The sequence below is a fragment of the Anolis sagrei genome, chromosome 4 (genome assembly GCF_037176765.1).
Source record: "Anolis sagrei isolate rAnoSag1 chromosome 4, rAnoSag1.mat, whole genome shotgun sequence".
Lineage (NCBI taxonomy): Eukaryota > Metazoa > Chordata > Lepidosauria > Squamata > Dactyloidae > Anolis > Anolis sagrei.
The window spans coordinates 238422064-238437175 of record NC_090024.1 but is presented as its reverse complement, the minus strand read 5'-3'; the positions used below and the strand labels follow the sequence as shown (position 1 = coordinate 238437175).

The 15112-nt window shown below is 43.2% G+C and overlaps 1 protein-coding gene across 1 annotated transcript in view; it reads left to right on the top strand.

The window, feature by feature from the left end:
* The window catches only part of LOC132772761 (tripartite motif-containing protein 54-like), a 48943-nt gene that overhangs the window by 28029 nt on the left and 5802 nt on the right, over positions 1–15112 (top strand). The window contains exons 5-9 of the mRNA XM_067468254.1: positions 1949–2182; positions 5922–5944; positions 6086–6210; positions 11858–12093; positions 13265–13486. Coding sequence (XP_067324355.1) covers positions 1949–2182; positions 5922–5944; positions 6086–6210; positions 11858–12093; positions 13265–13486 — 840 coding nt within the window. The remainder of the gene's footprint in view (positions 1–1948; positions 2183–5921; positions 5945–6085; positions 6211–11857; positions 12094–13264; positions 13487–15112) is intronic.

Below are 15112 nucleotides of genomic sequence, written 5' to 3'. Positions count from 1 at the left end.
TTGGGTGTGATCCTGGACTCATCGCTGAGCCTGGAACCCCAGGTTTCGGCGGTGACCAGGGGAGCATTCGCACAGTTAAAACTCGTGCGCCAACTGCGCCCGTACCTTGGGAAGTCTGACTTGGCCACGGTAGTCCATGCTCTGGTTACATCCCGTTTAGACTACTGCAACGCTCTCTACGTGGGGTTGCCTTTGAAGACGGCTCGGAAGCTCCAATTAGTCCAACGGTCGGCAGCCATGATACTAACTGGAGCGGAGCGCAGGGAGCGCACAACTCCTTTGCTGCACCAGCTCCACTGGCTGCCGATTTGCTACCGGGCTCAATTCAAAGTGCTGGCGTTGGCCTTTAAAGCCCTAAACGGTTCTGGCCCAACCTACCTATCTGAATGTATCTCGGCCTATCAGCCCACCAGGACCCTAAGATCTTCTGGGGAGGCCTTGCTCTCTATCCCGCCTGCTTCACAGGTGCGGCTGGCGGGGACGAGAGACAGGGCCTTTTCTGTGGTGGCCCCTCGGCTCTGGAACGCCCTTCCCATGGAGGTAAGATCAGCCTCCTCGCTGATGGTATTCCGAAAAAGACTAAAAACTTGGATGTTCAAGCAGGCATTTGGTTAATTCGGTGCAATGAATGTGTCGACTACGGATTGGTAATATGGATGATGCAATTGGACCACGATTTTAGTTAGGAGATGTATTGGATTGTGATTTATGTGAAATATTGTGTATTATGTTTTTTACGGTTTTAATTGTATACTGTGTACTGTATATTCTGTTGTAAACCGCGTTGAGTCGCCAGTTAGGCTGAGAAACGGCGGTATACAAGGACAGTAAATAAATAAATAAATAAATAAATAAATAAATATGCCGCCACTCCCCTGGGGCTCGGAGCGGCTTACAAGAATCTTATGGATCTTGTTTTGCCTTGAAGCTCATGGACTAACCTTTGTTTTGGAACTTTAATGTTTAGCTAATTTTACTTGTTCTGTCGCGCGCTGGGCCTGTAAAGAATTTCCTTTAGAACAGGACGTGCAACCTTTGCCCAGCGGGAAGCCAGGGGGCCCAAGGAGAAGTTCTCAGAGGTTTTCCACCACAAATGACCTTTAGATGGCTTGTGAAGTATAACAAAGTCTTTTATTAATGAACAATCAAACAGAAACTTCTCTTGTCTTTAGTAAAGATAAACAAATGATTCCAGGCTTTTATGCAACTGGTAGCCTCCTAAACTTGCCCACAAAGGACAGGCAACTGTCTTCAATAACTTCTTCTTTACTTTAAAGGAAAGTCCCCTTTTTAACTTCTCCCAGGCTGACTGTAATCTAACCCTTACTGATGTGGGCTCCGCTACTGGGTCGAACTGCGCCTTGAAGCACCAAGTGGACCTACCAGTAAAGGCTTAGATGTTCTCCAGCAGGAGTTCTTTGGTCTTTCAAACTGGTCACCCTCCAAAGTTCCTCAAAGCTTTAGGACTGCTTCCCTGGAAATCTTTGGGTGCTCTTAAGACTGTTCTCCCCGGAAAGTCTTAAGGGTTGAAGCTTTTGTACAGGGGAAGCTTGCACACGTCTTGTACATTAGCTTTCCTTGCTGAGACTAACTAAAAATGGCTCCCTTCCCTTCCCAATTGCCTTGAGCAAGGGGTGGAACCAAAACTTAACGATGATGGACAGGTGACTTGCCCTATGACTGCAGCCAAAGGAAGCCACCTTTCTGCAGAGTCCCTGAAACCTTGGACTGCAAGCAAACATTTAATACAAAGCAAATAAAGTTGGAGCTCCTGGTACAGCCGTACCAGAATATTACTGCTTTGCCTACAATAAATTGCTTGCTGATTTTACCAAGCTGGTGTGGTGTTTAAGGTCAGAGATATTCCTGCTCCGGTGTATGACACCATGCATGGTTTGCTGCATTCCATCCAGATGAAGCTTTCAACCTTTTCCCTCCTTTTGAGCAGGAGAATTGCAAAGCCCAGAAGCAGGCCCTGTGCGAGAAGTTTGACCGCATGTCTGCCATCCTGGAAGAGCGGAGAAAGATCATGTTGCAGAGGATCACTTACGAGCAGGAAGAAAAGATCCAGCACTTGAAATCTCTCAGCAAAGCATGCAGCGAACACATTGACTCCTCTTCCAAGTTGGTGGACACAGCCCTGCAATCTATGGAGGAGCCCCAGATGGCGGATTTTGTGCAGGTTCGGCAATGGGAAATTGCTCCTATTTTTAATACACACACAAAGTAGCAACTCCTATATTGTCGAAGGCTTTCATGGCTGGAATCACTAAGTTCTTGTGGGTTTTTTCGGGCTATATGGCCATGTTCTAGAGGCATTTTCTCCTGACTTTTCGCCTGCATCTATGGCAAGCATCCTCACTACCTCTGAGGATGCTTGCCATAGATGCAGGTGAAACGTCAGGAGAAAATGCCTCTAGAACATGGCCATATAGCCCGAAAAAACCCACAAGAACCTAACTCCTATATTATACTATCAGTTGTAAATTATGAGCATCCCCTTGAAGAGCAGGGTAAGGAGAACAATGCTGCTAATATCTGATCATCATAGACTGCATACAAGGAAATTCATTTGGATATCAAGTAGAGCAGGCATGGGCAAACTTGGGCCTTCCTGGTGTTTTGGACTTCAACTCCCACAATTCCTAACAGCCCCAGGCCCGTTCCTTTCCCCCCTCAGTTGCTTAAATGCAAAGGAAAGGAAAGAAAAGGGCTTGAGGCTGTTAGGAATTGTGGGAGTTGAACTCCAAAACATCTGGAGGACCCAAGTTTGCCCATGCTTTAAGTAAAGTATCAGGGAATGATAATTTACAAGTCACTCTATTTTCTTTTCCACTTCTGCATTTGAAAAATTGATCTTATGATAAGCCAGTTTTGCCTGGATGTTGTGAGATGGAATAATGTCAAAATTTCAGAGTTAAAATCAAATATATAATGGTAACAGGTCTAGAATTCCTTAAATATTCAATCCTTCCTGTAACTGTACTCTAGACTAAGTGGTGGTTGAACTCTTGTGGGTTTGATGATGTGCATATGTTGACCTCAGTATTTGGTTCTTGGATGTTTTGGCCTCCAAATACTAAAAGATCAAGACAGCATGATCTATGGTCATGGCAACCGGACTTGAAGCTGAAGTTTGGTACATCTAGATGTCCAAAAAGTTGACAACTGTTATGGATGGTTCAACAAAGATACCATGATAAAATGGTCTTTAGGTGTTTACACATTGACTTGCTGTGAGTTTTCCAGGCTGCATGGCCATGTTCCAGAGGCATTCTCTCCTAACGTTTCGGCCACATTTGTGGGAGGCATCCTCAGAGGTCGTGAGGTCTATTGGAAACTAGGCAAGTCAAGCTTATATATCTGTGAAATAATAGCCAGGGTGGGAGAAAGAATTCTTGTCTGCTTGAGGCAAATGTGAATGTTGCAATTGGCCATTTGCATGTCCATTGCAGAGCTGGGCATTAGTACAGGACATGTGCTCTAAAGACACACCAGCTCTGAATTTTGGTATCCCAAATGATGTGTCAAGAAAGCTAAATTAAAAATTGTCATAAGGCTTCATCTATGTTGTAGAATGAATGCAGCTTGATGCCATTTTGAATAACCATCATGGCTCAATGCTATGGAAATCTGAGATTTGTTGTTTGGTGACACACCAGCACTCTTTGGCAGAGAATGTTAGACTCTGTAAAACTACAACTCCCATGATTCCATATCAATGAACCATAGAATTCTTCCCTATTCAGAACATGAAATCCTTCTCAGCTCTTCAAACTACAAGAAAGGAGATTCCATCTGAATATTAGGAAGAACCGGGTTGTTGTAGGCTTTTTCGGGCTATATGGCCATGTTCTAGAGGCATTTTCTCCTGACGTTTCGCCTGCATCTATGGCAAGCATCCTCAGAGGTAGTGAGGTCTGTTGGAACTAGGAAAAAGGGTTTATTTATCTGTGGAATGACCAGGGTGGGGCAAAGGACTCTTGTCTGCTGGAGCTAGGTGTGAATGTTTCAATTGACTACTGGCAGTGCCTGGAACAATCTTTTGTTGAGAGGTGATTTGATGTCCTTGTTTGTTTCCTCTCTGTTGTTGTGCTGTTCTCATTTTAGAGTTTTTTTAATACTTAGGAAGAACTTCCTGACTGTGAGAGCTGTTCAGCAGCGAAACTCTCCCTCTCTGCCCCAGAGTGTGGTGGAGACTCCTCCTTTGGAGGCTTTGAAACAGAGGATGGAAGGGTTGTTGTAGGTTTTTCCGGGCTATATGGCCATGTTCTGGAGGCAATTTTTCTCCTGATGTTTTGCCTGCATCTATGGCAAGCATCCTCAGAGGTAGTGAAGTCTGTTGGAAGTAGGAAAAATGGGTTTATATATCTGTGGAATGACCAGGGTGAGACAAAGGCTTTTGTCTGCTGGGGATAGCTGTGAATGTTTCAGCTGATCACCTTGATTAGCATTCAATGGCTTGGAAGTGCCTGGGGGGAATCTTTTGTTGAGAGTGATTTTATGTGACTGTTTGTTTCCCCTCTGTTGTTTTGCTGTTGTAATTTTTGAGTTTTTTTTAATACTGGTAGCCAGATTTTGTTCATTTTCATGGTTTCTTCCTTTCTGTTGAAATTGTCCACATGCTTGTGTTGGGAGTGCTTTGAATGCAATTTTCCTGCTTCTTGGCAGAAAGGAGTTGGACTGGATGGCCTACAAGGTCTCTTCCAACCCTATGATTCTTCTAGATCAGGGCCCTTGTTCAACAGTAGGAGACATACAATGTATATAGCATGTCCAGGTTTCAAATAATGGCATCCGCCACTGATACATGGAAACATACCATCGAAAACCTTGGAGAATTGCCATCAACCCAAGCTAGCTGTGAAAACTGGGAGTTATTTATTTTTCAAAAAATATTTCCCATGCAATATTCTGCTTTGGTCAGACCGCATCCGGATTCTCCAACTTTGGATATCTTTCATCAGAAGTCGGATGTGAATCCTTCCAGACTACTGTAGTTGTGTATTCCTGTATATCATAGAATCATAGAATCAAAGAGTTGGAAGAGACCTCATGGGCCATCCAGTCCAACCTCCTGCCAAGAAGCAGGAATATTGCATTCAAATCACCCCTGACAAATGGCCATCCAGCCTCTGCTTAAAAGCTTCCAAAGAAGGAGCCTCCACCACACTCCGGGGCAGAGAGTTCCACTGCTGAACGGCTCTCACAGTCAGGAAGTTCTTCCTAATGTTCAGATGGAATCTCCTCTCTTGTAGTTTGAAGCCATTGTTCCGCGTCCTAGTCTTCAAGGAAGCAGAAAACAAGCTTTCTCCCTCCTCCCTGTGGCTTCCTCTCACATATTTATACATGGCTATCATATCTCCTCTCAGCCTTCTCTTCTTCAGGCTAAACATGCCCAGTTCCCTAAGCCGCTCCTCATAGGGCTTGTTCTCCAGACCCTTGATCATTTTAGTCGCTTTCCTCTGGATGCATTCCAGCTTGTCAATATCTCTCTTGAATTGTGGTGCCCAGAATTGGACACAATATTCCAGATGTGGTCTAACCAAAGCAGAATAGAGGGGTAGCATTACTTCCTTAGATCTAGACACTATGCTCCTATTGATGCAGGCCAAAATCCCATTGGCTTTTTTGCCGCCACATCACATTGTTGGCTCATGTTTAACTTGTTGTGCACGAGGACAACAGGATATCAGGATTAGGTGGCCAACTTCTAAGATTTTTTTTTTACATTAGGTAGCATCATCTGTTCATTTCCATCTTTTGCCATTTCGCTGGATATTATTAGCTAGTTCACACTAACGTTTTCAGAAGCAAGAATTGACTCATGAAAGCACACTTTGTACTTTTTCAGGTACTTTGTCAATAACCTCACTTCCCCCCACTCATCTCCCATTTGTCTGTTTTCTTCTCTTCTTCAGAATGCCAAAGTTCTCATCCAAAAGTAAGTATTATTCATTCTTTTAAATTGCCTCCCCGTTGCAACCCTTAACTTACCTTTGAGGAAGGAGGTTCAAAGAGAGGAGAGCTCTCTATGAGATCCTCTTATAATTGCTTCTCCTCTTCTCCGTCCATTGAACTTCAGAATTGTTGAGATGACCCAGAGCTGCAAACCAGATGCCCTGGAAGCAGGTTATGACAACATGGAGCACTACACTGTGGATTTCAATGCCGAGGAACGGCTCCTTTACCAGCTCGATTTCATCAAAAGTATGTGTCTGGAGGTGGGAGTGGGAAGGAGTTTGGAAAGTCTATAGCCTTTCAAATCCCCATTTGGGTAGATTGAGTGGGCTGTACGTCAGGCAATTAATACAGCATTAAAGTCCTCCTTTATGCCTAGAAACAAAACAACAAATTTATTAAGACTCAAAGCGTTTCTGTCCTTAGGGAAAAGATACATTTATTTGGTTGGGTATATCTATCTGTAGTTGTTTAAAAAAATAGCATTCTCAGTTATTGTAAGATGCGTGATAGTGAAATGGAATAGAAAGTAAATGATATGTTCTGTGCCTAGATTATGAAAAGTTGATATTTCTTCCTAAAGGAATGTGCATTTGTATATTTACTATTCTGCCTTCAAGTTGCCTGTTAATGTGATTCCCAACCTTTTTTGACCACGGATCACTTGACCAGGGACCACTTTGGCCAGGGACCACTCTCCAACATTAGTACCAAAAGGGTTATGAATCGGTTTTTGGTCAACTTTAGATTTGGTTTGGTTATTTGTGGTGCCGATTCCAAAAATTGCATTGGATAGACCACATCAGCTCTAGTTTCCGATACAGAACATATGCTATCCAGTAGTCACCATCTGCTTACCTACAGGAAACAATATTTAATAATCTAGAGCTGATGTGATATAAATAATCTTTTATCAGTAGTCAACCTCTCCCCCTTCTGACATCCCCGTTGCCTCAGCATTATAAGAACGTTTTGCGAGACTAATCACTCTTATTGTCACATGCTTTCGAGACAACAGTGTAGTAATGGTGAGGCCATACAGGGGCGACTCAACCTGTTACGCAAAGTAAGCATTTGCAGTATAGTTGATTTTGCCCAGGGGTGCTCTTGAGGCGCTCTTGGGGGAAAATAGACCTTGACATATGTGAGTTGTAGTTACTGGGATGTATAGCTCACCTACAATCAAAAAGCATTCTGAACTCCACCAATGATGGAATTGAACCAAATATGGCAAACAGAACTCCCACGACGAACAGAAAATATATATCAGTGATTGGTGGGGAGGGATGCCAAAATACTGTTTGCTTACCGTTGAAAATTACCTAGGGTCACTTCTGAGGCCATGGACCGTATTTTCGTTTTTGCGGACCACTGGTGGTCCACAGACCACAGGTTGGGAACCAATGATTTATGGTAATCCCATTAATTTCGTAGGATTTTTAAAGACAAGGAATATTTATACGATTTTTTAAAAGACAAAGTGATTTCACCATTTTTTCCTCTAAAATACACCTCATAGTAGCTGGGATTAGTCTCCCATCCAAGTACTAACTAGAATTTATTCTACTTAGTTTCCAAGATAAGATAGGATCTGTTGCCTTTAGGGTGTTTAAAGTCAGTTTTAGTAAAGAGCATAAAAAATTATTAAGTTGCCTGCTCATTCTTCCGTATAAAAGTCCTGAGATTTTAATACTTAAGAGTGCAGATGCTGAATCTGACTGTTTGGACTGTGCTCTTGTTTAAGTTTCCCACAATTATGGGAGGTAAGAAACCAAATTTTTAAAATGTTATTTTTTCATCTCTGAAGACATCTCTGTAGAAATCTCTAGACCAGTGTTTCTCAACCTCTGGGATTGGGACCCCTGGGAGTATCGCGAGAGGGTTTCAGAGGGATCGCCAAAGACCATCAGAAAACACATATTTCTGATGGTCTTAGGAATCCCTTTAGCATAGTCATTTGGGTTCACAAATGCTCCCTGGATGTAGGTGAAATATTACTGTCAATTCATCCCATATCCCTCAAGTATTTTCTGTTGGTCATGAGGGTGTCTGTATGGGAAGTTTAGCCCAATTCTATCATTGGTGGGGTTCAGAATGCTCTTTGATTGTAGGTGAATTATAAATCCCAGCAACTACAACTCCCAAATGTCAAGGTCTATTTTCTCCAAACTCCACCAGTGTTCACATTTGGGCATATTGAGTATTCATGCCAAGTTTGGTCCAAATCTATCATTTTTTGAATCCACAGTGCTCTCTGGATGTAGGTGAACTACATAGAATCATAGAATCATAGAATCAAAGAGTTGGAAGAGACCTCATGGGCCATCCAGTCCAACCCCCTGCTAAGAAGCAGGGATATTGTATTTAAATCACCCCTGACAGATGGCCATCCAGCCTCTGTTTAAAAGCTTCCAAAGAAGGAGTCTCTACCACAATTCGGGGCAGAGAGTTCCACTGCTGAACAACTCTCAAAGTCAGGAAGTTCTTCCTCATGTTCAGATGGAATCTCCTTTCTTGTAGTTTGAAGCCATTGTTTCGCATCCTAGTCTCCAGGGAAGCTTGCTCCCTCCTCCCTGTGGCTTCCTCTCACATATTTATACATGGCTATCATATCTCTTCTCAGCCTTCTCTTCTTGAGGCTAAACATGCCCAGCTTCTTAAGCCGCTCCTCATAGGGCTTGTTCTCCAGACCCTTGATCATTTTAGTCGACTTCCTCTGGACACATTCCAGCTTGTCAATATCTCTCTTGAATTGTGGTGCCCAGAATTGGACACAATATTCCAGGTGTGGTCTAACCAAAGCGGAATAGAGGGGTAGCATTACTTCCCTAGATCTAGACACTGTGCTCCTATTGATGCAGGCCAAAATCCCATTGGCTTTTTTTGCCGCCACATCACAACTTCAAAACTCAAGGTCAATTTCCACCAAACCCAATTTCCACCAAACTTTCTCATGACCAGTATTTTCTTTTGGTCATGAGAGTTCTGTGTACCAAGTTTCGTTCAATTCCATCTTTGGTAGGGTTCAGAATGCACTTTAATCGTAGGTGAACTATAAATCCCAGCAACTACAACTCCCAAATGACAAAAGCAATTCCTCTCCACCATCCCCAACTCACCAGTATTCAAATTTAGGCATATTTGTGCCCAATTTGATCCAGTGAATGAAAATACATCCTGCATATCCGATATTTACATTACGATTCATAACAGGAGCAAAATTACAGTTATGAAGTAGCAACAAAAATAATTTTATGGTTGGAGGTCACCACAACACAACGAACTGTATTAAGGGGTCGCAGCATTAGGAAGGCTGAGAACCACTGTTCTAGACCTTCCAATGTGATTGTATGGTCACCATGTGCCAGAAATTGATCATATAATTGCTCTGGAGGATCTACAAATGCCTGTATTTTTAACTCCAGCATCAGCTCCAGCTTGCCTCTCTGTCTATCAACTGTTCAGGAAGTCAGTGGAAAGGTTCTGTTGAACTCATTGTTCAATGCAAGGCTGTCTCCATACATTTGGAAAGACGAAAGGTTGACTATTTTTGATATCTTTTATTTGGTTCCCCTCCCCTAAAAAGATAGCATGACCTTTCTTCTATTCTCCACAGCAAGTGCTGTCTTTGCTGTCCTTCCGTCAGCAGCCAAAAACCGGTTAATTCCTACCGTCCTTTGAGAACTGAATGTTTTCAAACAGGGTGCTGTGATGCTCTGGGTTGCAGTGTTTTAAAATAGATTTCAAATTTATTTTTGAATCTCTCTTTGAATTAGCTTTTTTGACCGTTTAAGAGTAGTTTAATGGCAATCTTTTGGTTTGCTGTTGTGTGTTTTCAAGTTGTTGTTGTACTTTTATATGTTTTACAACTCTTGGGAAGGTTTATTCAAAGGAACTTTGAATGGCTTTAGCTATATTATATCTGTTTTAATTTGAAAGCTGCAATTAGTCCAGTCTTGAGAAGAAAGATTTGGGAAAATGATGACGATGACGATGATGATGATACTGTGTTGTTGTAGGCTTTTTTGGGCTATATGGCCATGGTCTAGAGGCATTCTCTCCTGACGTTTCACCTGCATCTATGGCAAGCATCCTCAGAGGTAGTGAGGTCTGTTGGAACTAGGGAAAAGGGTTTATATATCTATGGAATGACCAGGGTGGGACACTCACAACATTCACACCTAGTTCCAGCAGACAAGAGTCCTTTGTCCCACCCTGGTCATTTCACAGATATATACAGGGGCGGCTCATCCATTAAGCAAAGTAAGTGGTTGCGGTACACTTTTTTTGCCAGGGGCGCAGAGGCTCCTCTGTAAATGCCCCTCGACTGCCACTTGAGGAGTACCCCCTCGGCTCACAACAGCCCTAGCAGTCGGGGGGAGCCTCGGCTTCCTTGCCTCACTACCGGGCGATCCTCTTCCCGAAGGGGCCGGGTCCTTGAGCCTCGCCTAGCCCCTCTCGTTCCTGCTCCATATCAATCATTGGTTGGGGGGGGGGGGTACCAAAATAGTTTGCTTACCATTGAAAATTACCTAGGGCCGGATATATAAACCCTTTTATACCTGGATATATAAACCCTTTTTCTTAGTTCCAACAGACCTCACTACCTCTGAGGATGCTTGCCATAGATGCAGGTGAAACGTCAGGAGAGAATGCCTCTAGACCATGGCCATATAGCCCGAAAAAACCTACAACAACCCAGTGATTCCGGCCATGAAAGCCTTCAACAATACGATGATGATAATGATGATGGAGGGCACACTGATATATTTTCTGGTTGAAATTACAAACAAACAGTCAAAACAAATGGATGGTACAACTGCAGATAAGATCAAAATAGAACAAGTACAAAAAGTGACACTGTGGGTGCATCTCCTGTGTAGAATGAATGTAGTTTGACACCACGTTAACTGTCATGGTTCAGTGCTATGGATTCCTTAGAGTTTATTTATCTATTTATTTACAGTATTTGTATTCTGCCCTTCTCACCCCACAGAGGTCTCAGGGTGGATTACAATGCACATATACATGGCAAACATTGAATGACAATTAGACATACAACATATATAGACAGACACAATGTCAATTGAACATTCCAGCTTTTCCCGGGTTCATGACGGTATGATCGATTCTGGCCACAGGGGGAGCTGTTGCTTCACCGTCTATTTGTTACACTGAATCCTTTGATGGAGTACTTCCTCATTCTTCTGCATACTGCTGGAAGGTTTTATGGCATCATAAATGAGTTAAATTAGCCTCCCCACATAAAGCGGTACCTAAATTTCCTACTTGACAGATGCAACTATCTTTCGGGCTGCAAAGGTCAACAGCAAGCTAGACTAATGGCTGAAAGCTCACTTCGACCAAGGCTGGCTTCAATCTCATGACTTCTTGGTCAGTAGTGATTTAATGCAGCTAGCTGCACCACAGCACGGTCAAGCTATAGCTTGGTGATGCACTAACACCTTTTGGCAGGGAAAGCTCAAAACCCCGTAATGCTACAACGCCATAGCATTTAGCCATGACAGTTAAAGTCTTACTCACAGCTGTATAAATTCCAAATTGAACTGGATTAACTGACAGTGTGGACTCAGATAACCCAGCTCAAAGCAGATATTGTGAATTATCTGCCTTGATTTTCTGGGTTATATGGCTGTGTGGAAGGGCCCTAAGGCAACTCTTTTGTGTTCCTGTAGAGGACATTTGGTCATGATGCCAACAAGGACTCTAAAACCCATCTGACTGGCAGCAGAAGCCCAGGAACATGAACTGATTCCTAGATTGTTGGATGGTTCAAAATGTGGATATGATAGACTCTGAAACAGAAAAAATAATAAGAAATCAGACATCAAAATGTCTTCATCTGCCTGTGGTCTCTTTATCGTCTTTGCTCTAGTTGAAGATCCTGAGCCATCAACAGAGGATGAAGGGGCCAGCGGTGAGGCTGAAGACCCATTGGCAGAGATTGGGGCTGCTGCCGAGGAGGAGAGAGAAGACTTATTTGCCTTTGGGAATGAGGAGCAGGAGCAAGGAAATGCTCTCCTGATGACGGAGACCTTGAGCAGAGCTGCCCATGAGGCTATGGCAGAAGACCCACCTGGCCAAGGGGGCAGCCTATGGGGTGCTCAACAGGTGAGAAAAGGCAGGAAATGAGACAAGTGCCCACATTTCTAGAGAGACAAAAGAAGACAGAGCACAAACGGTGTTCAGCTAGAATAGCTGCTAGAAACGCTGAACTAATTGGGAGACACCCTAGCACCTCCTGTGTGGGAATTCAGGGCTATAAATCAGAAGCAGGAGCAGCCAGATTTCACTGGTAAAGACTCTGATGCTGATGTTTTCACTCCAATTGACCCTGCTTTGTGTCTGCTGCTAAGGACTTAGTGATCATTGCCCATTGTCTGATGGAAGACTGCTGTTTTTTGGGACTTTGTAAGAGACTTTAATTTGTGTCTGCATTAAGACTTCCTTGCTTTGTTTTGCATTTTTCAACTGCATTCACTTATCCTTTGTGTTTGTTGAAGTAAAGGATTATTCTTTTACTTTCAACATTGTATTAAGGCTGTTTTTGAAGGGCAACTTGGTACAATTTGTTCTAATTCCTGTTGTTACTGTTAAGCTTTCCCTCACTTTTGAATCTCTGGGGTCTTTCTTGGATAAGGATTGGACAGTGTTGTGGTATAATGTAAAATAAACTATGTGCAGCTCACGTTTCATCAGCCCACACACTGCCTTGCCAGAGAAAGAAAATATGCTATGCGGGTGAACAGTAGAGAACAAGTAGTTTACTCTTCGTAGTTCAGAACAACATATGTACAATGTGAACAGTTACATCAACTCACATAATGTCCTTTTATGAGAGATTTAAAATGGTCTTTCTTTGTTCATGTGGGTAAACTCCTTCATGAAGCAAGAGCACACTCCAAACTCTGTCCCCCTCTTCTTCTCTCTTCTTCTCTCTGTGAGCACATGCATAGCTCAAGCCTGAACAAAAATGTAACAGTATCCAAAAGTCCCAGGCTCAGCTTACTCCCTAGGCTCCCTCAGCTTGCTCCCCAACCAATCAGCTTCATGCACCTTATTTTACACATCCACACTTTCTGATTCCTTGCATGCTCCAACAAGTGCCACCCATAACCTATTATCTATAACAACCAAAACAGCAACAGCAGCGACAAATGCAACAGAAGCCATACTTCACTGTTTCTAATGCATGGCAGTGTTTTTAAATCTAGGCATTAGACAGAAACCTGCTGGAGCATTTCACTTTTCCTTGATATCTGTTTGTTTTGTTATCTTTAAGAGTCTTCTGGATGGAGGCTCCAGTTCACCAGCATTTCAGCCAGAGGGTCTTCTACTGAACAAGGTGCCCACCCAAGGTATGGATGGAGCCTCTGGGGAAACCTTCAGCAAAACAGAGAGCTCAGAGGAGACAGAGGAGTACGGAAATCAGAGCGGCAACAGGGAAGGCGAAGCAGCTGGTCACAGTGTCTTTCTGAATGGGATGGCATCTTCCACCAGCCAGGTTAGCGCTTTTTGTGTCTATTGCTGAATTGCCCACTGAGATGCCTCTATGAAACTCTGTAGGTTTGGATTAGAAGGTCTGAAGGCCCCACAAAAGCTTACAACTCTTACAGAGGTTGGAAATGAGACTTATTTTGGACCACAGCTCTTATGATGGCTGGACAGTTGCAATTCAGAAAGTAAGCTTTCCCACTGTGAGTTTCAAGTTCAAAGTGCTTTTTGAGTGCTTAGCTCTGCAAAATTTCCAAAGAACTGGTGAAAGTGTGTTGTCGAAGGCTTTCATGGCCAGAATCCAGTGAGTTTTCTGGGCTGTCTGGCCATGTTCTCTCCTGACGTTTCACCCACATCTATGGCAGGCATCCTTGGAGGTTGTGAGGTGTGTTAGAAACGGGTGAAAACTTTACAGGTGTCTCCAACTTTCATTGTATCCAGGGCTTCTTGTGTCTGTCTTGAATTCCCAGTCAGTTTTATTGGGTGACCCAGTATTCAGAGAGCTCTCGCTCATTCTATCTCTCCCTCCCTTGGGAGCTACAATTTCCACAATCCCCACAATTTCCTAACCCACATGACCTCTATATGTATTGGATACAGGAGTGTGATATGTGACATCTCCCCAGAAGTATCGCTTTTCAAACTCTTGGGCAACCAAGAGAAGATGTCCTGGAAGGACATGGGTAGTTGGCGGTGTCTGTCAGCATCCTCCCACCTGATTGTGTTCAGAGTTATTTTTGAGGTTGCCATGCTCCTCGTGGATCAATCTTTGTTCTCTCTTTGCTTGGATCAGAGAATGGCCTGGGCTGCCTTTCTTTCCCTGAGTCTGGCTCTCTGTGAGTCTATTCTTAGCCTCTCACTCCTCTTCCTAACTCTGCCTTAACAATGGCTCAAATGTGAGCTGTGCCTTTCATCTTCAAGGGCTTTTTGCTGAGGCTGGGAGCTGGTAATAAGGAGAAGGAGGACACTTTTTGGAAACTTGCCAACTTTTGCATAAGGATTTGGGGACTAAGGAAACAGGCAGAAGGGCAAGATGCCCTCTATCCATCATGCCAAACAAGTAGTCAGGGACATAGGCAGGATCTAAAAGGGCATCTACACTGAAGAAATAATGCAGTTTGACACCACTTTAGCTGCCATGGCTCATTGCTATGGAATCATGGAAGTTGGTAGTTTTATGATGTTTTTAGCCTTCTCTGCCAAAGGATGCTGGAGCCTCATCGAACTGCAAATCCCAATATTCCATAGCAATGAACCATGGCAGCTAAAGTGATGTCAATTTGCATTAATTCTGCAGTATAGATGCTCCCTCCATGAGAGATAGTTTGTGGATACCAACAGGTAAAAGAATTCAAATCTCCACTCAGCTGTGAAAGATCTATCTATCTATCTATCTATCTATCTATCTATCTATCTATCTAGCCATCCCCTGTCATACATTGCTGTGGCCCAGTCTGATATATGCAATTTCTTTATGCTTGTGGGTAAACAGTATTTCTTGTTGTTTCTTGTCAGTGTTGATGTAGAGATTGACTGGTTTGTCTACTCTGGAATATGCAACATATAATTCTCCTTCTTTAGGGGTCCCTTTCCAATCTATGATACTATACCTGTCATATACATCTATATGTGTATG